Below are 23,418 nucleotides of genomic sequence, written 5' to 3' on the forward strand. Positions count from 1 at the left end.
GCCTCTCTCTCTCTATCTCTCCCTGTCTCTCTCTATCTCTCTCTATCTCTGTCTCTGCCTCTCTCTCTCTCTCTCTGTCTCTCTCTCCTCCAGCTGTCTATGTGGCAGCTGGGAGGCGTTGCCACAGTACCCAGAATGCTGGGCCTGGAGTCAGGAAGAGCCTACCTCAGATGTTGTGTGACTCTGGGTAAGTCACTTCACCTCTGTCTGCCTTGGTTTCCTGATTTGTAAAATAGGGATAAGAAAAGCACCTATATTCCAGAGTTGTTGTGAGGATCAGATGAGATAATATTTGTAAAGGGCTTAGCACAGTGCCTGGCACATAGTAGGTGCTTAATAAATGCCTATTTCCTTTCATCCATATCTGTATTTATATATGTGTATATGTATTTATGTATGTGTGTATGTGTCTAAAACATTCACACAAACACACACACATATGTATATGGGGGGGGAGGACAGTGAGTTAGTTCATAGTAATGAGGAATAATGGATATAAAACTGTCCTTGAAGCCAAGAAAATCTGAATTCAAGTCCTTTCTCCAACACATCCTGTCTGTGTGATCCTTATCGAGTCACTCCGCATCTCAGCGCTCTGGGCAGAAAATACACTAGAAGCCTCCTCCCCCCCACCCCATTGGCTTCTCCCTCTGTGTCCTCCATATCCATTGGTGTCTTCTCCAGTTCTGTTGCTCCCAGGTTAATGGTGCCTTTAGACATCACTTAGTTCTGTGTCATCCTGTGGGTCTTTGCTGCTCACCTGCAAGGTGTAGAGGGGGAGGGGTTGTTGTGGTGGCAGTCCCTCTTACCCAGACTCTTCTTCCTACTCCTTTATTAGTTTGTGGTGGTTGTTTCTCTGCAGGGTAATTTGAATCTCTGAGTTGAACCCAACAATCCCAAGACATAAGCTCAAAGAAAATATTCTGGGCTTGTACCACCACCAGCCTAGCAGCCTTTTGGCTAAATATTTAATCCACTTTCTTCTCTTAGTGGCTTTCAAGTCTTTCTGCCTTGAATGGGCCTCTGCTCTTCCCTCTGGTCACATTCATTTCCCTGATTTCACTTTCCTCCTCCCTCCCTCTCCCTCCGCCCCCCTTTTCCAGTTCTAGAGTCAAAATCCAATCAATACTGTCACCGATTCTGAAAAGTATGTCTCAATCTTTCCCCATCTACCTCTTTTCCCCATCTCTGTAACTTTCTAAATGAAAATAGTCCTCCCTGGCCATTACGCCTTCGTGTTATATCATAGCTCCCCAATCCATTTTTAAAATTCCCACACATCTTTCATTTTGACAAATAAACAAACCAATAATGATATGGGGTCTATAGATCTATTTATAGATTAAGAGCTAGAAAGGACCTCTAAGATCATCTTATCCCTGTACAAGTCCCTTGATGTTCTTTTCCACATCAGAATATAAGCTTCTTGAGGGCAGCGATTGTCTTTACTTTTGTATTTTTTCCTCAGTATTTAGTTCAGTTCCTGGAACAAAATAACCACTTAATAAATGCTTTTTCATTCATTCATTCAGTCAGTCATTAATTCAATCCTACTATTTCCCCATGGGGATATTTACATGGGAATTGGAATCATAATCCTAGGAATATAGGACTGGCAAGGAACTTTCTGTCTGGATAATAAGGAGGTTGGCCTAGATTAGAAATTTTTAACCTTTTTTAAAAATCATAGACCCTTTGGCAGTCTGTTGAAGTATATTGATGATGAGAATAATGTTTTTAAATGTATAAATATATAGGATTACAAAGGAAATCAATTATATTGAAATGAAGATGTATCTATTTTTTCCCTGTCCAAGTTCATGTACCCCTAGAAATCTGTCCAAAGACCTGTAAATCCTAGGTTAAGAACCTCTGGTCTGGATGGTCTCTGAGGGCTCAGCCAGCTTTGCCATTCTACAATCTAAGGACCCTTTTTTGCTCTGGAATTCTCTATTCTAAGGGCCCTCAGAGCTTTAACATTCTGTGTTCTAAGGCCCCTCCATTTTCTGACATCCTGTGCTGTAAGATCCTCCCCAGCTCTGACATCTGGGTTCTAAGTCCTCTGGGTCTGACATTCTCTATGCTAAGGAGTCTCTCAGTTCTGACATTCTGTATTCTAAGGCTACTTCCAGCAGTGACATTCTGTGTTACATGGCCCCTCCCAGTTTTGGCATTCTATGTTTCAAGGTCTCTCCCCACCTCTGATATTCTTTTATTTTCTAAGCTCCTTCCAGCTCTGACAGTCTCTTCTAAAGATTCTTTCCAGCTTAGACCTTCTACACTATAAGGTTCAACCTAGCTCTGACATTCTCTATTCCATGGCTCCTCTGAGCTTTGATATTCTCTGTTTCATGGCCCCTCCGTGGCCTCTGAGCTCTGACAGTCTCTGTTCTGTGGCCCCTCTGAGCTCGACAGCTCCTGTTCCATGGCCCCTCCATGGTCTCTGAGCTCTGACAGTCTCTGTTCTGTGGCCCCTCTGAGCTCTGACAGCTACTGTTCTGTGGCCCCTCCATGGCCTCTGAGCTTTGACACTCTCTGTTCCTGTGGCCCCTCTGAGCCCTGACTGTCTGTGTTCCATGGCCCCTTCAGGGCCCCTCTGAGCTCTGACAGTCTGTCTTCTAAAGACCCTTTCCAGCTCTGACCTTCTACACTCTAAGGTTCATCCCAGCTCTGACACTGTCTCTTCTAAGGTCCCTTCTGGCTCCATCATCCTGTAATTCTGTGTTTCTGTGACAGTGGATAGAATCAGAGCCCACAAAATCTATGAGGCCAAGAGCCCTGAACTGATAGGCAGTGGGTGAGAGGTGCTGGGGTTGATGTGATTGGGGCGGGGGGGAAGCAGCTGAGAGCTGTTGGTGGATGTCACACCCAGAGGGAAGGGGAGCTAGCAATGGCTGTACCACATTTCCATCTCTCTGTGTCCCTGACACATATGGAGACAGTTAATGTGTAACTGCCACGCCGAGAGTTGCTTTATAGAGCATATGTAAGGGTCTGGTTGCCTTTATTAAGCTTTGTAGCTGCAATATTTCAGTGCATGCAAAGTATTTCACAGTAAAGCTTCAGTTTCTAGGGCGGATTCTGTCTGTTCTAGGGATGCCTACAGGAGTCCCAGAAATCAAGACTGGAACTCACATTCCTAGAGCATTTTCCTTATAACTCCCTTTTAAAGTGGGAGTAGCTTAAACGCCCTGTTCCCCATTTTACAGATTCTGAAACTGAGGCTTAGGAAGTACAAGCTAATGAGAGGTAATGTATCATAGTGGATAGGGAACTGGGCTGGAGGACCTGGGTTCAGGTTCCGCCTCTGACACATTCTGGGTGTGTGATGCTCAGCAAGTCACTTCACCCTGGGCAAATGTCTAAGCCTATACGTTTCAGATCTACATTGCTGAAAGAGTTTCCAGCCTATACCAATTAAACCAGAAATTCAAGTTTTCCCCTGCTCCCCAGTAGGTGACTTATATAGTATTTTAAATTTTTCAAAGCAATTTCCACTCCTTCTCTCATTTGATCTTTGTACAAGCCCGTGGAGATGGGCGTGATTATTATCCCCATTTTGGAGATTCAGAAACTGATCCTCAGAGAGGTGGAATGTTTTACCTTACACAACTGGCAAATTGTAGATTTGAGACTTGAACCCAGGTTTCCTTGTACCCCCAGTGTTCTTGTCAGGGTACCTTGTTGCCTCTAAAAAACCCCGTCAAGGCAGCTATTGTGATCTAAAGGGAAGAACTCTTCATTTGGAGCCAGAGGACCTGGATTCAGATTACTTTCTGGCCAAGCCTTTTAGGCCTCATTTTTTTTTTTAAATTTAGTTGAGTGTGGGATGGATGGGGGAATTGGACTAGATGACCCTAAGGGACCGGTCTAACTTTCAAGTCTGTGACATCTGGCTTGAGAAGGTGCTGGCTGGAGTCAGTCTATCCATGGGCTCCTAGAAATAAGTTCTGCAGAAGTCAAAATAGCATTGAGGTTTGCTGATTCCAACCCTGGTGTATCACAATGAAAAGCACTCCCCTCTCCCCCACTGTGCTTCGCATTTATTAAATATTTAACGACATGCCTGGCAATGTGCTAAATGCTGTAATAAAAAGACAGGCAAAAAGAAAGACAGTCCCTGCCCTCAGGGAGTTTATATTCTAATAGGGGAATATAACCCATAAAAGCTGGAGGGGGCAAGGTGAGGGATAGTAGCAAAGTCCAGAGAGTTAGAAACAAAGGTGGAAGAAGAAGGAAGGATGGAAGGCCTGGGCCCTTCCGCAAAGTGGAGGTTCCCGGAGGAACTCACCAATGGGAGAAGGGGGCTGCAGGGCAGAGGGCACTTCTGGGGTGAGAAGTAAGTCCTAGAAGGAGCAGGGCCTGGTCCTGTGATTTCACTGATATGGCCATAGACTATTGGCCTCCGTTTTCTCTTGTTTCTCTTTTGAGGGGAACTGCAACTGTTGGTCTCTGGGGCCCCTTCCAGCTCTTGATCCAGGATCCTGGGATCCTTTTTAGCTGTAAGTTATCTAAGGGATCCCGTGAACACTCTGATGAGAAAGCTCCCTCTGTTGATGGAGGCTGGTATTGTTTATGCAACTTAGGGCCTTCCTAAAACCACTGAGAAATTAAGTAACCTTTGAAAGGTTAAGTGGAACCTTTAGGCCAGGGCTGGGGAACCTGCGGCCTCGAGGCCACATGTGGCCCTCTAGGTCCTCAAGTGCTGCCACAAGGTCCCAGGTTCCCCACCCTTGCTTTAGGCCATTTCTAATCCATGCACTGATCTTCTAGCCTTCAAATCTGGTTCTTAGCCTACTCTAGCCTTTCTGGGCATACCAAACTATGCTGCTGTGCTTATAACCACCCCCGGCCCCCTCCCCCATTTCCATATTAGAATATGAGCTGCTTGAGTGCAGGGACTGTCTTGCTTGCTTGCTTTGCACATAGCTTGGCACATTAATAAAGATTTTTTTCATTCATTTATTCATCCATGGCCATTAGGTGTGAGAGTCAAGACCGAAAGCATTATTATCCCCATTCCACAGGTGAGAAGACTGAAATTCAGAGAGGCGAAGTGATTATGCAGGAATTGGCAGAGCAAGGTCTTGAACTCAGATTCCAAATACATTGATCTTTCCTCTATACCATATGGCTTCCTTATTTCATCCATGAGGGAAACTGAGGCTCATAGAGGTGAGCCCAGGGCTACATAGTTAGGAAATGGACTTAACTCTGGTTTCACATCTGCTTTTTCTACCGTGTAGGTACAGGGAATAGAGTGCTGGGCCTAGAGTCAGGAAGACTTGAGTTGAAATCCGGCTTCAGACATTTAGTAGCTGAGTGACCCTGGGCAAGTCACTTAACCTCTGTCTGCCTCAGTTTGTTCATCTGTAGACTGGGGATGATAATAACACTTCCCTCTCATGGTAGTTGTGAGGATTTAAATGAGGTGGTGCCATAGTGGATCAAGCGCTGGGCCTGGAGTCAGCAAGACTCATCTTCCTGAGTTCAGATCCCAGCTCAGACACTTACTAGCTGGGCAAGTCACTTCACTCTGTTTGCCTCAGATTCCTCTTATGTAAAATGAGCCAGAGAAGGAAATGGAAAACCATTCCGGTATCTTTGCCAAGAAAACCCCAGATGGGGTCGTGGAGAGTCGGACGTGACTGAAAAACAACTCAACAACAATAATTTATGAAGTGCTCAGCACAGTGTCTGGCACACAGTAGGAACTTAATAGATGCTTGTTTCCTTCCTTCCTTCCATACCAAGTTGTCTGTGGTACATTGATCCTTCTAATCTGCATGGCAATATGGGAAGAGGACTGGGCTAGATTGTAAGATCAGAGAGCTAGAGCTGGTGGGGGCCTCAGGGTCCATCTAGTCCAATCCCGTCATTTTACAGATGAGGGGACTGAGGCCCAGGAAGGTAAGTGACATGCTCAAGGTCACACAGGCAGTGAGTGTCAAAGGCAAATCTATGTTCTCTGACTAGATCTATGACCATGATTCTATGAGAAAGCAGCTTTTCTGGATATTTTGGATGGGAAAGGAGGAGGGCAATCAGGAGGGTGAATAGTCTGCAGATAAGACCATAGGAAAATCAGTTGAAGGAACTGGGAATATTTACCCTGGAGAAAAGACAACTTAGTGAGCCCTTGACAGGCATCTTCAGGTACTTGAAGCAGGGCTGTTGTGTTGAAGGTTTTGACTTGGCTCGGACCCAATGCAAAGAGCTATGGGTAGAAATTGCAAAGAGGCAGCTTTTAGCTAGATGCAAAGAAAAACTTCCTAACAAGTAAAGGCCTCCAAAAGTGGAATGAACTGCTTTGGGTGGTAGTGAGTCATCTGCTCTCTGGAGGTATCCAAGCAAAGGTTGGATGAGCACTTTTCTTGAATTTATTAGATGGATCCTTATTCATATACAAGTTGGTCAGCCTGGCCTTGGAGGTTCCTTTTGGCACTGATATTCTGTGATTCTGTGAAAGGCAGGAGGGAAGGAGAGAGAGAGAGAGAGAGAGAGAGAGAGAGAGAGAGAGAGAGAGAGAGAGAGAGGGAGAGAGAGAGAGAGAGAGAGAGAGAGAGAGAGAGAGGGGGAGAGAGAGAGAGAGAGAGAGAGAGAGAGAGAGAGAGAGAGAGAGAGAGAGAGATAAAACACATAATGAGTCGCTGTTGTAAAGTGATTGAGGTAGGAAGCTGGGAGGCAGGCAGACTTCAAGGAAAAGCCAAAGGGCTGAGCTTTGCAGTGCCTGGAAGGGGAATGGGGGTGGGGATCACTCCCCTAGAGAGAGGGAAGCAAATGTTGAGCCAACAGAAGGGTCCCCTGAGGGGCTTCATCTATGCCCCTCATAGCCATGAAGGAATATAGGAGGTAGGTCCACATGGGCATCATAGTACATCATAGAGCCAGAGTGGGAAAGGATGTCAGAGGTCATCTAGCTCAACCTCCTCATTTTACAGGGGAGAAAACTGAGGCTCAGAGAAATTGTGACCTGGCAGGTGAGAAACAGCAAAGCGTATGTGTGTGTGTGTGTGTGGGGGGGGGGTATGTGTGTGTATATATATGCACACAATACACACACATATACATATATGTGCACAGATATGCATATATTTCATTAAATATTTCCCAATTATATGTAAAAATTTTAACATTCATTTAAAAAAATTTTGAGGTCCAAATTCTCTCTCTCCTTCCACACCCCTTGAGAAGGCAAGCAATATATTGATTATACATGCGAAGTCATGCAAAACATAGTTCCAAAATAGCCATGTTGCGAAAGAAAACACAGAAAAAAGCAAGAAAAATAAAGTAAAAAAAATTCTTCGATCTTCTCTGAGAGTTAATCAGTTCTTATTGATAACATTTTCATCATGAGTCCTTTGGCATTGCTTTGGATCCTAAACCAGGATGAGCAAAAACAGAGAAAGAAAATTATAGACAAATTTCATTAATGAATATGGATTGGAGAGGAAAGGAGGAGGGCAATCAGGAGGGTGAATAGTCTTCAGATAAGACCATAGGACAATCAGTTGAAGGAACTGGGAATATTCACCCTAGAGAAAAGACAACTTAGTGAGCCCTTGACAGAAATCTTCAGGTATTTGAAGGGGGGCTGTTGTGTTGAACGTTTTGACTTGGCTAAAATAAAATACTAACCAGGAGACTACAATAATAAATCACAAAAATGATGGTGACCATTTGGAATTTATATAAGGAATGAAAGAATGTTTCAGCATAAGGAAAACTATTAACATAACTAATTATATAAATAACAAAAGTAACAAAAATCACATGATTATCTCAGTAGATGCAGAAAAAGCTTTTGACAAAACACAGCACTCATTTCTATTAAAAATGCTTGAAAGTGTAGGTATAAATGGATTTTTCCTTAAAATGATAAGAAGCATCTACCCAAAACCAACAGCAAGCATTATTTGTAATGTGGATAAGCTAGAAGCCTTCCCAACAAGATCAGGAGTGAAACAAGGATGCCCATTATCATTAACATTATTTAATATTGTATTAGAAATGCTAGCAATAGCAATAAGAGAAGATAAAGAAATTGAAAGAGACAGAACGGGCAATGAGGTAATAAAGCTATCTCTCTTTGCATACAGTGCGATGATATACTTGGAAAATTCTAGAGATTCAACTAAAAAGGTGGTTGAAACAATAATTTTAGCAAAGTAGCAGAATATAAAATAAACCCATATAAATCATCAGCATTTCTACACATCAACAACAAAACTCTGCAAGAAGAGATAGTAGAAGATACCCCATTTAAAATAATTGTAGATTGCATAAGATACCTGGGAGTATACCTGCCAAAACAAACCCAGGAACTATGTGAACATAATTACAAAACACTTTTTATGCAAATAAAGTCAGAGTTAAATAATTGGAGAAATATTAATTGTTCATGGATAGGCAGAGCCAATATAATAAAATGACAATGCTACCTAAACTAATCTACATATTCAATTCCATCCCAATTAAACTACCAAAATCATTTTATTGATCTAGAAAGAGTAATAATAAAATTCTTTTGGAAGAACAGAAGGTCAAGAAAATCAAAAGAATTAATGAAAAAAATGTAAAGGAAGGAGGGTTAGCATTAACAGATCTTAAGCTGTATTATAAGGCAGTAATCATCAATCTGGTATTGGCTAAGAAATAGAAAGATGGCACAGAGTAAACATAAAATACACAATAGTAAATGATTATAGTAGCCTTGTGTTTGGCAAAGTAAAGATTAAGCTTTTGGGGTAAGAATACCCTGGCAAAAATTATCAGGAAAGCTGGAAAGCAGTTTTGTAGAAATTGGGTATAGATTCATTATCTTACACCATTTACCAATATATGATCAAAATGGATACATGACCTATATATAAAGGGAGATAGCATAAGAAAATAGAAGAACATGAGACATATTACCTATAATACTTATGGATAGGAGAAGAATTTATGAATAAACAAGAGCTAGAGAACACTGTGAGATGTAAAATGGGATAATTTTGATTACATTAAATTAAAAAGTTTTTTAAACAAATAAAACCAATTTAGCCAAGATCAAGAGGAAAGCAGAAAATCAGGAAAAATTTATAGACAATTTATCAGATAAAGGTCTCATATCTAGAAAACATAGAGAACTTTGTCAAATTTATAAGGATATGAGTCATTTCCCAATTGATAAATGGTCAAAGGATGTGAACAGGCAGTTTTTTTGATGAAGAAATCAAAACTACATATACTTACATGAAAAATGCTTTAAATCATTATTAAGTAGAGAAATGCAAATGAAAATATCTTGAGTTATCATCTCACATCTATCAGATTGACTAAAATAATAGAAGGGGAAAATGACATATGTTGGAGGAGACCATGGAAAAACTGGAAGAATAATACATTGTTGGTTGAACTGTGAATTGATCCAACCATTTTGAAGAACAATTTGGAATTATGCCCAAAGAGTTTGAAATTGTCTATACCCTTTGACCCAGAAATACCACCATTAGGTCTGTTTCCCAAGGTGATTGGGGAAAAAAAGAACCTGTATGTTCTAAAATTTGATATCAGCTCTCTTTGTGGTGGCAAGGAACTGGAAATTGAGGGGATGCCCATCCATTGGGGAATGGCTGAACAAGTTGTGGTATATGATTGTGATGGAATACTACTGTGCTATTAAAAATGATGAGCTGGTTGATTTTAGAAAAACATGGAAAGACTTACATGAACTAATGAAAAATGAAGGGAGCAGAACCAAGAGAACATTGTATACAGTAACAGCAATATTGTTTGAAGAATAGCTGTGAACAATCAAGTTGTTCTGAGTACTATAAATACTCAAATCAACTATAAAGGACCTATGAAAGAAGATAATATCTACCTCCGGAGAAAGAATTGATAAATAGACGTATACACACTATGGTTTTACATAGATTTATAAATCTGTGTTAAATGGATAGCTTCTCTAGTGCGGGGTGAGGAGGGAGGAAGGGACACAGTTTGGAATTTAAAATGTAACAAAAACTAAATTAAATTAAATTTAAAATTTTTTAAAAATGAATTGCTTGGATCATTGTCTTGGTCAGTGTAATTAAGTCTTTTACAGTGGATCATTATGCAATATTGCTCTTACTGTGTACAATGTTCTCTTGGATTTTTCTAAAACCATTCTGCTCAACATTTCTTATAGCACACCAGTATTCCATCACAATCATGTACCGTGATTTGTCCAGCCATTCTCCAATTGATGACCAGCCCCTTAATTTCCAATTCTTTGCTGACACAAAAAGAGCTGTAAAACCTAGATTTTAACCTAGGTCTTCTTCTCAGCTGCCTTTCCATTTGCACTAAAAAGTTATGTCCTGGAGAACTGGATTCTTTCAGCTCCAATGCATTCATCCTGGGATCTCCCACTGCCCTGATCCTCATGATATCCAGGCTAACTCTAGCCATGCCTCCTTATCCTTCCAATCTCTCCCTTTTCCCAATTTCCACTTCTGGAACTTACTGTCACTGTTACTAAAAAGGGTATATCCATTTCCTTCTCTGGAACATCCCAATGATTTCCCAGACCAAAATATTCCTTCCCAGGAATTACTGCTCTGTATAGGTTGTCTCCTCATTAGACTATAAGCTCCTTGAGGGCAGGGATTGCATTTGCTTCCATCCATCCAACCATCCATCTATCCATCCATCCATCCATCCATCCATCCATCCATCCATCCATCCATCCATCCATCTATCCATCTATCTATCCATCTCTCTGTTCATTCACCCATACATCTGACTTTCTGTCCATTCATCTGTCTGTCTTTTGGTACATCCATCTGTCTGTCTCTCTGTCTGTCCACCTGTTCATCCGTCTGCCATCTCTCCATCCATCCATCTTTTTGTTCATCCATCCATCTGTCTGTCCTTTTATCTGTCTGTTCTAACATCCATCTATCTTTTCATCTGTCTATCTTTCTGTCTGTTCCTTCCCATTTCTCTGTCTCTATCTTTCTCTCCTTCCCCCTTTCCTGTGCCCTCCCCTTCTCTCTCTCTCTCTCTGTCTCTGTCTCTCTCTCTCACCCTCTCCCTCTCCCCCCCTCCATCCCCTCTCTTCTTTTTCCCTCCCTTCTTCTCTCCCACTAATGCTTACCTATACTAAGAACAATTATCAAATTAATCCATTTGTGTTTTATTTTGTCAAGATTAATCACAAAACTTTAGAGCCTGAAGAGACCTTAGAGACTGTTGGTTTTGTTAATAAGATACTTCATGAAACATGTTGAATTCATTCAAGTAGGTTTAAAATAACAACAATAACATTTATATAGCAAAGGAAACTGAGGCAGACAGAAGTGAGATGACTTGTCCAGGTCACACAGCAAGTAAGTGTCTGAGAGCAGATTTGAACCCAGGTCTTCCTGACTCCAGGCCCCAGAGGCTCCATCACCTGTTCCTTTTGTATTTCATAGTGATGACCCTGGCTTGGCCAACATTTACCTTTCTGCCTGATGTAGGTTGCGTGTGGTTTGTCCTTCATTCTCAAAGAGGACCATGACATCAGGGAGATGATGTTGCAGTTGACTTTGATTTGAGTGAGGCAGAGCTGTGCAAGGTCACAAGCCTCACTCTCTCCTCCAGAGCCATCTGGGTCCAGTGGCCAGATATTGATCAGGATGACTAGAGATGGCCCAGGGTACAGACCTTGGCTCTTTTAAGCTAAGGTCTTTTCAGGTTCTCCGTTTGAGTGAGGCAACACCCATTCAATGAACAGGCCTCTTTAAGAAGTGAGACAAAGGCTGGACCTTTAATCAAAAAAAAAGTCAAACTGGGAGGGGAAGACCCTCATGGCAAAGTGGAGGTGTGAGGGAATGCTAAGGGAATGAGGTGCAAATGAAGACCATGCATGCATTTGTAACATTTTACTCTCTTCACTAGTATCTTTTATTTTTATATCACTTTAATTTCAGAATCTATCCCTCCCCTCCTCCTGACCCAGAAAGCCAACTCTTATAACAAAAGATTGAAGGAAAAAAATGAGAAAAATGAGAAAAAGGAAACCAAACAGTTCAGGGAATATATGGCCAGAACCTGACACCATCTGTAGTAATAGCTAGTCTTTCTATAATGCTTTAAGGTCTGCAGAGCACTTCACATATATTATTTCATTTGATCCTCATGACAGCACCATGCGGCAGGTGCTGTTTTTCCTCCCATTTTACAGAAGAGGACATTGAGGCCAGAGAGTCTACGAGACTTGCCCAGGGTCCCAGAGGAAAGCTTCTGGGGTGGGATTCAAATTCAAGTCTTCTAGACTCCAAGTCTGGCACTCCATCCATTGCACCCCTAGCTATCTGTGGTACATCTATCATCTCTCCCCTCCACAAAGAAGGCAAGGAAGATCCAACATGAATTTACTGGCTGCTTTTCTCTGCATCCTTCAAATTCAGCAGACATTTAGCAAACAGCCACTGCATGCAGAGCACTGTGCCAGGTGTGGGGAGAAATGCACTTAAGATGGAATCCTTGCTTACACTCCAATTGGGAGCATAAGGAAGCAATACACAATACTACCTGATAAATGCCAAAAAGAAGGAGCCATTCAGGTTTCAGGCAGGGGAGGATTTTTAATGCATGGGGTAGGGGGGAAGCAAGGAGAGAAGTCAGTTACCTGACATTAACTCTGTGTAGACTATTTCTCTGGAGGTAGCGTCTCCCTTGACATTGTGTGAAAAGTGATGCAGGGGAAGCATCCGTCACTTGCTAAGTTATGAAGCTCCTTGAACACTAGCTCCCATTGGCCCCTGGTGAGCAGAGGGAAATCCAATCACAATTCCCTGCTAAGCAGACTGGCTAAACCTCAGTACTGTGCTTACATTTCACCTGAAGTCTAAGCAGTCCCTCTTGACTTTACTTAAAATTAATTAAGTCACGGCAGCAGTGGTGGTGGCGGTGGTGGGGGCAGGGTGGAAGGGGGGAAACCACAGTAGGTAAGCTCTCATCCTAATTATGCACCAGATGGAAATCCCAAGATTGCATTTGGACAACTTGAGCTCTACAAATGAAGACTCTGCCATGACTGTGGGAACTGATTCCCATTTCTGTAGTAGCCTGGGAGCCATTCTGGGAACAATGAAAAAGAAGCAGGTGGGGGCCAACCTGCCTGTGAGGACATTGAACTCTCCTTGTCCCCCTTCTCAATGGCAGAAGGGCTTAGCTCTCTGTTTCTTTCCTCCAGGAAACAAACTCTGCACATGCCGTAAATCTCTAGTGGCCCGTTTGGATTCCTTAAGTCTGAGCTGGACTTATTTTTTCTGTTAGGGGGACATCTATAGTTATTTATCAGTGACAAGAGGTCTCAGCTTTCTCTTGCTGGTTCGTTAGTCAACAAACAGTTTATTAAACTCTCACTATGTGCCAGGCATTGTGCTAAACCCCAGGGATACAAAGAAAAGCAACAACATAGTCCCTATCTAAAGAGGTTCCATTCTGGTGGGGAGAAAACATGAAAATAATTAAATACATAGAAGACATATAAAGAATTCACACTTGGTGGCACATTGACCTCCTTCTCAACATCTTGGATATACAAAGCCACATTACTTAGGTGAAGTAACCCCATGTGTACCTATTTATGGTACTTGGAGATGGACTCATCTTCATCTCCATCTGGAGGATAAAATATTGCAAATTAAATAAATTTTTATCTAGGCACATCTGTTTCATTGATATCTGGCCAGAGCCACAAAAGTGGAGAGTGTTCAGGTTTCCAATGTATTGTTTAAGGAAAAGATTAACCTGCATCTCATGTCGGGAGACCTGTGCTTCAGTTGCGTGTAATGCAAATGGCTATAAAAGCCCCAGCCACTTTCTGCCGTTTCCCCCATGTGTCTTTAAGAGAAGGGTGGCCATGGAGGCATCATTTCCTATAGCGATAGGGCCTTGTCCCGTTGTGCTCCATATATTTTGTGCTAACTAAAGTGCTTTGTTTTGTTCTCTCTAACAGCATAAAAGCTGCTCCTAGGCTCAAGATCATGGCGGTGAGAGTCAGCAATGAAGATGAGTGGGAGATCCAGGAGGAAATTGACAATGGAGAGATGCAGACAACGGCAACCCTCGTGTGCGTGGGCCATATTCCAGATACCGAGAACAGGTAAGAAAGGGCCAGACACTCCTGTGCCAGGAGGCCTGCTGTAGCTGATAGAGAAGTAATGCATTCATTTTTCTGATGGGTCTCCTTTATGGCTAATAGAATTGCTATCTTTTTAGCTCATCAGCATAGTGGCGGCCATATAGCTTCTGAATAGCTACATTACGTGGATATGTTATTGCACCAAGATTTCTTCTTTGGGCTTTTTATTCATAAATGACCTAATTACAGATGTGGCGTGGGACAGAAATTACCCAGCTCAGAGTTGCTGGGGGTGAGTGGTTGGATAACGCTGTGGCTATAGAGATGACGGTAAGGGGTCATGGATTAAAATGGGGGAAATAGAAATGATTTAGGAGGACTGAGGGAGATGGGCTTTTAGATTGCAATAGCTGTTGGGTAATTTTTTGCTAGCACTTTGTGCAATATGTCCCACAGACATCATTTTGGCTTATTGCCATGTTGCAATGATTGGAAAAAAAAAGCCAAGACCCATTAGATTCCTGAGGAAGCTAGTCAGTCCCCAACTGGCTGCCATGCTTTGTTAGAAGCCAGAAGTTTATCCCTTTCTCTTATCATCGTGGCACTGCACTCTCAGAGTCACTATCTTTGCCCCCTTTCCCCTCCCCCATCTCCCTTGCTTAAATGCAGTTGATGACAAACCATTTTTATGAGCCAGAGGGAGAACAATAGGATGATAAAGGACCTTGAGTTCTTGACAGAAGGAGATTGGCTGAAGGAACCAGGCATGTTTAGCCTGGAGAAGAGAACATTCAAAGGGGCACCCACTAACTATTTTCAGGTATTTGAAGGGCTGTCATTTGGGGGAGGGACAACACTTGTTCTGTTGGTTCCAGAGGGCAAAACCATGATCAATGTGTAGAAGTGGCAAAAAAGATCAATTTCAGCTCAATGTCAGGGAAAAGCTTCCTAACAATTAGGGCTGCTCCAAAGTAGAATGGATTGCCTTGAGAGGCAGTGCGTTTCCCTCCCTTGGAGGTCTTTAAGCACAGGAAGGCCAGCACCTGTCTGGTATGGTGTAATGGGGGATTCCTATGAGCTATGATTTGTATTCTATAGGCACTGTGTTGGTAATCAAAATGGGCTCCTTAGCACTTAGTTCAACAAGTGCCCTTGAAGAGTTTGGCCTTTGTTTCCTTTGATTAATTCAGTGTCTTTGATTGAGTCTTACTAGGTGCTAAGCCCTAGGCCCAAACCCCTATTAGGTGTAAAACCTTAGTGGGTGTGGATTGGCAACTAAGGTGGGGCCCAAGGTGGGGCTAACTCCAGGGAGGGCCTAGTTTACATGTCTGGGAGAGCAGAGGCTCTTAGACCAAGTGGGTTTAAGTTGCCTCTTTGTGATGATTCTAGGTCACATGGGTGAGTCACATGTGTGACTCACCCCTGATGCTGAAAAAGATATAAAAACCAGGGGTTGGCTGTCTGTTCCTTGGAGCTCCTCCTTACAGCAGTGGTGGCACATGACCCTGGGCCAGCCCTTGTTCTGAGCTCCCGGGCTGAACCTAGATGTTGGTAACTATGAATCTGTATTGGGTCTGTCTGTTGATGTTTATAATTTGTTTGTATGTTGCTCTGAAGTTCAGGGTGCTGGCCTTCTCCCCTGAACTAAGTGATTTGATATGATATTTGTATGCTGACAAGTGAGCTTGTCAACCCCTTCACCTTGCTTTCCTTAGTTAAGCAGATCAAAAGAACCTGTGCTGTTGGCAGCTTTCTGGGTGCTGGCTGTGGGTGGATCTTACACCCCCACAGAAGCTGCTAGCCGGATTGTTGAAACAGGCACTGAGGTCATTTACCATGTGAAATGCTATGATTCTGTGATAATGTGCCTGGCACTAGCCTGGGGGCCAGGGATACAGACAACATGGAAAATAGTCCCTGTTCTCAGAGAACTTACATTCTGACAGACTGATGCATCCTCGGCTCATCCTTCGGCAAAATCGTGGGGCTCAGATTTAGGGCAAATTTTTCTACTTTAGATTTTAACACAGGGCCTGGTACTTTGTTCGTTCATTCCTTTCCTCAACCCCACCCTTTGTTCCTTCATTTTCCCTTCTTTCTTCCTTCCTTCCCTCCATCCCTCCCTTCCTTCATTCCCTCTTTCTTTTTCTTCCTCCCTTTCTTTCTTTCTTTCTTTCTTTCTTTCTTTCTTTCTTTCTTTCTTTTCTTTCTTTTCTTTTCCTTTCTTTCTTTCTTTCTTTCTTTCTTTCTTTCTTTCTTTCTTTCTTTCTTTCTTTCTTTCTTTCTTTCTTTCTTTCTTTCTTTCTTCCTTCCTTCCTTCCTTCCTTTCTTTCTTTCTCTTTCTTTCTTTCTTCTTTCTTTCTTTCTTTCTTTCTTTCTTCTTCCTTCCTTCCTTCCTTCCTTCCTTCCTTCCTTTTCTCTATATGTCTGTCTGTCTTTCTGTCTGTTTATCTACTTTCCCCTGGTGGGAGGATGATGAAGTCCCTGGCTTCTCTGACTCTAACGATTACCCCCCCCCACTCTTGCCTACATGTCCCTGTTCACTTACCACTCCCATTCACTTGGTCCTCTTGCATCTGTCTCCTTGAAGATCTTCTAATACCCTTTGAAGTGAAGGTGAATCCTTCCTGTTGCCCCAATGCTACCCCTATTTGGCATGTAAATACTATTTGCTATGTAGCTCCCATTGGCTACCAGAGTGGGATACAGAAAGTTTTACTTTCCTGAAAAAACCCTCAGATGTTTTTTTAAAAGAAAAGGAAATATACTTTGGGGTGGTTTAAAAATTCTATTCCTATTCATTCTTGACATTTCACTTCCCATCAAAGTTTCTACCTTCCACAGGAGATGGTAGAAAGATCATCAACTGAGTCCGAGGACTTGGGTTCCAATCCCATTTCTGATGCTTGTGCCTTGTGTGACCTTGAACAAATCACTCAGCTTCCCTGAGCCTCAGTTCCTCTAACTATAAAATGAGGGGATTGTTCTAGATGACCTCTGAGGTCTCTTCTAGTTCTAGACCGAGGACCCTTGTTACTCACTCTCTCTCATATGGCTCTGTGTTAGTCATGGGTCAGTGTAGTTCTACTGCTAGAAATAGCAAGGGATAGGAATTATGGGGCAATGAGTCCTCCAAGTGGACTCTGTGGACTGAAGGGAAGGGCTTGGGTTTAAATCCTACCTTTCACATTTACTAGCTGTGTGGCCATAGATGAGGCATTTAACTTCCTCTGAACCTCAATTTCCTCATCCATAAAGTGGACATAATAATAGCTCCTACCTCAAGGGGTGGGGCTCAAATGAGATAACCTATGTAAAGTACTTTATGAACCTAAAAGTGCTACATATGTGAACAATTAAGTTATACTAGTAATTCACTTTGATCAATATTTATTAAATACCTACTACATGGAAGGTGTACATGGGTGCTGCTGACACAACAAAAAAAGAAATTCTTCTGAGAAAAGATGTGAGGATGAGGGTGGAATATACAACATAGACACAAACAATTATAGGCCAAGGAAAATTGAGGAGGAAGAGAACACTAACAGCTCAGGGGGAATCAGAGAAAGCTTCGTGGAGGAGGTGTCATCTTAAGCATTTTTGTGGGAAGACAAGGACTCTGACAGGCTGAGATGAGGAAAGAGGGCATTCCAGGCACCAGGACTGGCTTATGCAAATGTAGGGAGGTGGGAGATGAAATATCAGGGGGAGAAAAATGAGAATCAGACAGCATGTCCAATAGTAATAAAATCAGGCAGTGAAATAGTCATTTAGTCATTGAATAAGCATGGAGCAGCTAGGTGGCTCAGTGGATAGAATACTAGACCTGGAGTCAGAAAGACTAGAGTTCAAATCCGGCTTTAGGTACTTACTATTTGTGTGACTCTGGGCAAGTCGCTTAGCCTCTGTCCACCCTACCTTCCAAGGTTATTATGAGGATCAAATTAGATTATGATTGTAAAGTGCTTAGTGCATGGTACATAGTAGGCCTAAGTTATGTGGACCAAAAACCTGGTGAGTTCTGAAGATTGATACATGGAGTTTTCTCACAATTATATGTCTCAAGCAGTCCCTATGTCTCATCTGAAAACTGGCCCTGTAGGGATCAATCATTTATTCTTTCCTTGTTCTTTTGATTGAATATAGATACTTGGGGGAATTTCAGGGAATGGCACCTGTTCACTTTCCCCTCCCAACTTGGAAAGTCCCTAATCTTTCTTCCAATTAGAAATCAGCTGACCTAATTTTGTATCCTGGTCCAATGCTTTCTTTTAATTGATCTTATTAGATTAATTGTCTTTAATGTATGAAAGTCTGTCTCTCCTATATTTGGGGCCTGGCACCAAAGCTGAGGAAGGCTACCTGACCTGATTTGTTATGTATTTGGCGTAGATTGCTTAGTAAATCGATGTGATCAGAAGCTCAAACTTTTGTTTCCTCATTTATTTCATCTTTCACCTGCTACATAAATAACTACTGTGTGTACATACAAGATATATACAGAGCAGATAGAAGGTAACCTCAGAAGGGAAGGAGAAAGGAGATAGGATTAAAAGCAAAGGCCTCCTATAGAAGGCAGTATTTCAGCTGAGTCTTTAGAGGAGGCAGAGCAACCGAGAGGTGGAGAGCATTCCAGGAATGGAGAACAGCCAGAGCAAAGATGTGGAGATGGGAGATTGTGTGTCATGTGCAAGAAATAAGAAGACCAGTGTCCTTGGAGTGTGTCAAATGTAAAGTGTAAGAAGATTGGAAAGGCGAGAAGAAGCCAGATTGTAAAGGCTTTAAATGCCAAATAGTGTATTTTCTAATAGATCCTGGAGATAATAGGGAACCACTGGAGTTCATTGAATGAAGGGAGTGGGTAACATGGTCAGATCTGCATGTTGGGAAAATAATTTTGATAGTTGAGTGGAGGAAGGACGGGGGAGGGACTTGAGGCATGAGGACCAACCAGAGGTGATGAGGATCCAAAATGGGGTTGCAACCAGGCAAGTGGGAAGAAGGGGACATATATGAAAAATGTCGTAAAGTTAGAAACAGCAAGGTTTCCCAATTGATTGGACCCAAAATAAATGGATTTCTCTCAGTCTATTACCTTTTCAAGGACATCTTCACACGGATAAGTGGAGGTCTCTGAGGCTGTGTCTACACATGCAACCAGGGTGTTGGTGCTGAAGAACAGCTCCAAACAGCTGTGTGTGCATAGAAACATTTGAGACAGTGTGCTGATTCAGCTACTGATGCTGCAGGCAAATTCTCCAAGCTTAGCAAGATAAGCAGGAGTGGTGGGCTTGGGAAATAACACTTTTTGTGGCTTGATGATTTTGGAAAAGGATTTGTATGGTTGAATGAAGGTGTGGAAGCTGATGAAGAGTCAGTTACCACTGACAATGGAGTGTAAACTGTATTCTACCTTCGGTAAGCTTTTAATGTGACTTAGAGTTGATGACAATTAGGTTAAGGTCACAGGTTTGATTTACACATGGAGCTGTTAACTTCCCACCTGAAGGAGGCTGCAGACTGCATTTCTAGCCCCAGCTAGTTCTCTTAACAAATATAGGCCACTACTCAGCAAGGATAATTCTAAACTTAATCTAGTAAGAGCAGTTTTAATAGGAATAGGTCTGAAGGTCTACACATGGACCAAAAAATAAACTTTATTGTTAAAGGATGAGAAATATGACTGGACAACAGTTCTCAAGAAAGAGACCTGGAGGTATTAGTGGACCATGAGCCCATTGAGACAGAAATATGTCATGACAGCTGAAAAAGCTACTATCAGTTCAAACAGCATGAATAAAAGCATAGTATCTATAGATGACTCAGTGGATAGAGAACTGGGCACGGAGTGAGGAAGACCTGACTTAAAATCTGGCCTCAGAGACTAGCTGTGTGACCTTGGGTGTGTCACTTAACAGAGTTTGCCTCAGTTTCCTCATCTGTCAAATGAGCTGGAGAAGGAAATCACAAACCACTCCATTATCTTTGCCAAGAAAACCCTAAATGGGGTCATGGAGAGCTGGACATGACTGAAATGACTCAGCAACAACCACAACAAAACACTGGACTATTTAAAATAAAATGACCCTCCCGGAGGAAATGCCACCACTCTTCATTCTGTATGAATGAAACTTGTGGTCCTTTTAGTAGAGATAATATATGATGTCATAGATTTAGAACCAGAAGGGACCAAAATGATCCTCTGGTCCAACACCTTCATTTTGCTTATGAGAAAACATGTCCAGAGAGGGGTGGCAATTTCCCAAAGGTTACCCAGGAAGTGACAGACCCAAGATGCAAAGCTACATTCTTTGACTCCAAATTCAGTGCTCTTTCCAGGACAGCACGTTGTGTCAAGGGGGATGTACCAGTAAATTAGGTGCCAGTTTTCTCCCTGTGGGAGAGTTCCTCTCTTTCCACCAACAGTTTTCTGCTTTTTATTCACCTCCATGGAGAATGTCCTAATACTTTCTTCTCCTTTCTTCTCTTCTTTTGCATTTCTACTTTGACCTCTCTTTAGCTGTCCAAAATGCCAGGCATCTCTACCTGGGACAGACAATTTATGCCTATCCAATAACCCTGTAAAATACATTTCACAATATAAATAAATAATCGGTCCTTTTTATACTTTTTGTTGAATCGTGTTATCAAATGAGATTTGAAAAACTGGCTCCTGGAATGTGCTGGGCTGCTAACAAGGTGAATTTATGAATATATTCCTAACAAACCCTGCTGCCGAGAGCTGTAATCTCCAAATTGTGACAAGGCTGGATGGAATGGAGTTTTAATAGAATATAATGTACAAACTGCCTGAAACACCACGATAAGAATTTAAAAAGTGGTGTAAAGAAAGGAGTCGGTGCACTGTGTGAGGACAGCGGAAAGGTCTTCATTTAAAATGTTTTAATGAGCCCTCATTGTGAGGAAATGGTGAGTAATGAAGATGAATAAGCATGCGATAAAGGGGTCAAACTGCAGAAGGGAGGAGAAGAAAGATTAGAAAAATAAAGCAGATTCGGAAAGCATGCCCAGGGATGACGCCCCAGGGAAAATTCTAGGACAGACCTGATGGGGAGCAGGATGCTGAATGACTTGAAGGCAGGCAGGGATGGATTTAGGTTTTTGTTACTGGAACCCAGCCCATTCTGTCAACTCTGAACATGTTCAGAAGCCCCAGTAACCTGATGATGGTTCTGAATGGAAGGTAAGAATTAAGTCAGAAAGCTTGAAAAGGGTCTCCTGGCATATGACATAGATACTGGGCTTGGAGTTAGCAAAATCCTGATACTGCCACTTCCTAGTCTTGTAACCCTGAGAAAGTCATTTGATCTCTCTAGCCTCACTTAACTCATGTGTGAAATGGGAATAATAGTATCTACAGTACCTACTTCAAAGAGTGGTAATGAGGTTCAAAAGACAGAATCTCCATAAAGGTCTTTGAAACCTCAAGCAGCATAAAAATGGCAATTGTCTTTGGAGTAATTTTTGCTTCTACTTTTGATGACAGAATAGTAAGATTGCAGCACAAACTTCTCCAAAGAAATATATGTTCAGTCCTGCTCTTACCCCCAGAGCAAATTAAAATAAAGATCAAAGGCAAATATTTACCTTAAGTGCTACAATATTTGAAAATCTGGGACCAATCTTTCAGGAGTTTCCATTTGCATACTTTAATTAATCCCAAAATATTAAACCTAATCTCACAAAAGAAAAGTTCACAGTGTTAATTAACTTGAGACCTACAGCTTTTGTGAAATTCAACAGTTCAACACAAAGCAAAAAAAATAGTGTTAATAAAACTAAATTACTGTGACAGGTATAATTTCATGGATTAGTGAAACATGAACGAAGCAGATTCTTTCATTGTTTTTCCTATTCCTTGCCCGAGTAACAGGAAAAAAAGAGGAACTTCAGAGGTTTGAAATGGATTCACTTGGTTCTGTGAGGTAGACCAAGTCTCTTGTAATTTGGTCTGTTTAACCCTCCCCCCCTCCCTCCTTCCCTTCCTTCCTTCCTTCCTCTTTTCTCTTCCTCTCCATCCTTCCTCTCCCCCCTTTCTTCCTTCTTTTCCTCCCTCCCTCCCTTCCTCACTTCTTTCCTCTTCCTTTCCTCTCTTCCTCCTTTTCTCCATTCTCTGTCTCTGTCTCTGTCTCTCTCTCTCTGTCTCTCTCTCTCTATCTCTCTCTCTGTCTCTCTCTCTCTCTCTCTCTGTCAACCTCGTTACCCTTTCACTTCTCTCAAAGACTTTCCTGATGGTGGAAAGATAGGATCTGCAGAGCATTCTTTTGAAAACCTTGGGGGTCACACGGACACTCTGATACTCCAACTTCTTCCCCAAGTATATTCATTGATTGAATACTGATTGTTACTTTCTTCTTTGATCCAACTTGGCAATTAAAATCCTGAGATTCTACACTATGCAAAACCGACATTTGAAAATCTGAATGTGAAAATCTATTAATAAAATGAGTCTTGCTTTATAAAATGATTCTCCTTAGATTCCTACAAGTAGTTGAGCAGCCTTAGTGCATTCATTCACACATTCATGCATCTATCCAAACCATTTGAAAACTCATATATAAGGCATCTGAATCAATTTATAAAAATTATGGGGTACACATGCGTCTTTGGAAAAGCCTCATGTCTATTAAGTAAATTTGGGTCCATGAACTTTTCTGCTTCACAGCGGGAAGATGGAGAGGAAGCTTACACATGAAAAAATCTTGTGAAAAGGTCAAAAGTAGTCATTTAACTCTGTCTAGCTCAGCATGATTTTCACCCTCAATTCAGGGTTGGGAACTTAAGTTTTCCTTCCTTCGTGGAGGGGGCAGGGATATACCGTATCCCTTGCAAGGTTTTCTGATTGGGTCTGTGCTCATGACACAACTAATCTGTCATCTCACCTTCTCAATTCAATAAGAAGGATCAGCCAAAGACTCCAAATGCACATGGATGGTGGAGATTGGAAACAGTTTCCTGTGAATTTATGGGAGGACAGGGACAAGAGTCATAATGAATGGGCAGGCATGAATAGGCTTCCATCTACATCTCTGGAAGGAACACCCACAGTGATGAAATCATAAAGTGCTGGAGTATTAGAATGGTGTGTGTGTGTGTGTGTGTGTGTACAAATGCTCGTAGTTGGTCTGGGATTTGAAAGAACCGAGACAGAATCCCATACTCGGTTGATCTCCCTATGGGATTTATTGATAGTATCCAAGCTGACCTGGTGGACAGAGGACACTGACGATAATGTGCCCAGGCCACCTCACTGCCACCCTAGGTTTCATTTAGCCTAATTTGGA

General features: G+C 42.0%; 1 protein-coding gene across 1 annotated transcript in view; it reads left to right on the forward strand.

Moving 5' to 3' along the window:
• Window positions 1-23,418, forward strand: part of LOC118855041 (transmembrane protein 132B-like) — a 151,893-nt gene that overhangs the window by 68,675 nt on the left and 59,800 nt on the right. The window contains exon 2 of the mRNA XM_036765200.1: window positions 13,985-14,131. Within this exon, the coding sequence (XP_036621095.1) occupies window positions 13,985-14,131 (147 nt within the window). The remainder of the gene's footprint in view (window positions 1-13,984; window positions 14,132-23,418) is intronic.

This window comes from Trichosurus vulpecula, chromosome 1, assembly GCF_011100635.1.
Source record: "Trichosurus vulpecula isolate mTriVul1 chromosome 1, mTriVul1.pri, whole genome shotgun sequence".
Classification (NCBI taxonomy): domain Eukaryota; kingdom Metazoa; phylum Chordata; class Mammalia; order Diprotodontia; family Phalangeridae; genus Trichosurus; species Trichosurus vulpecula.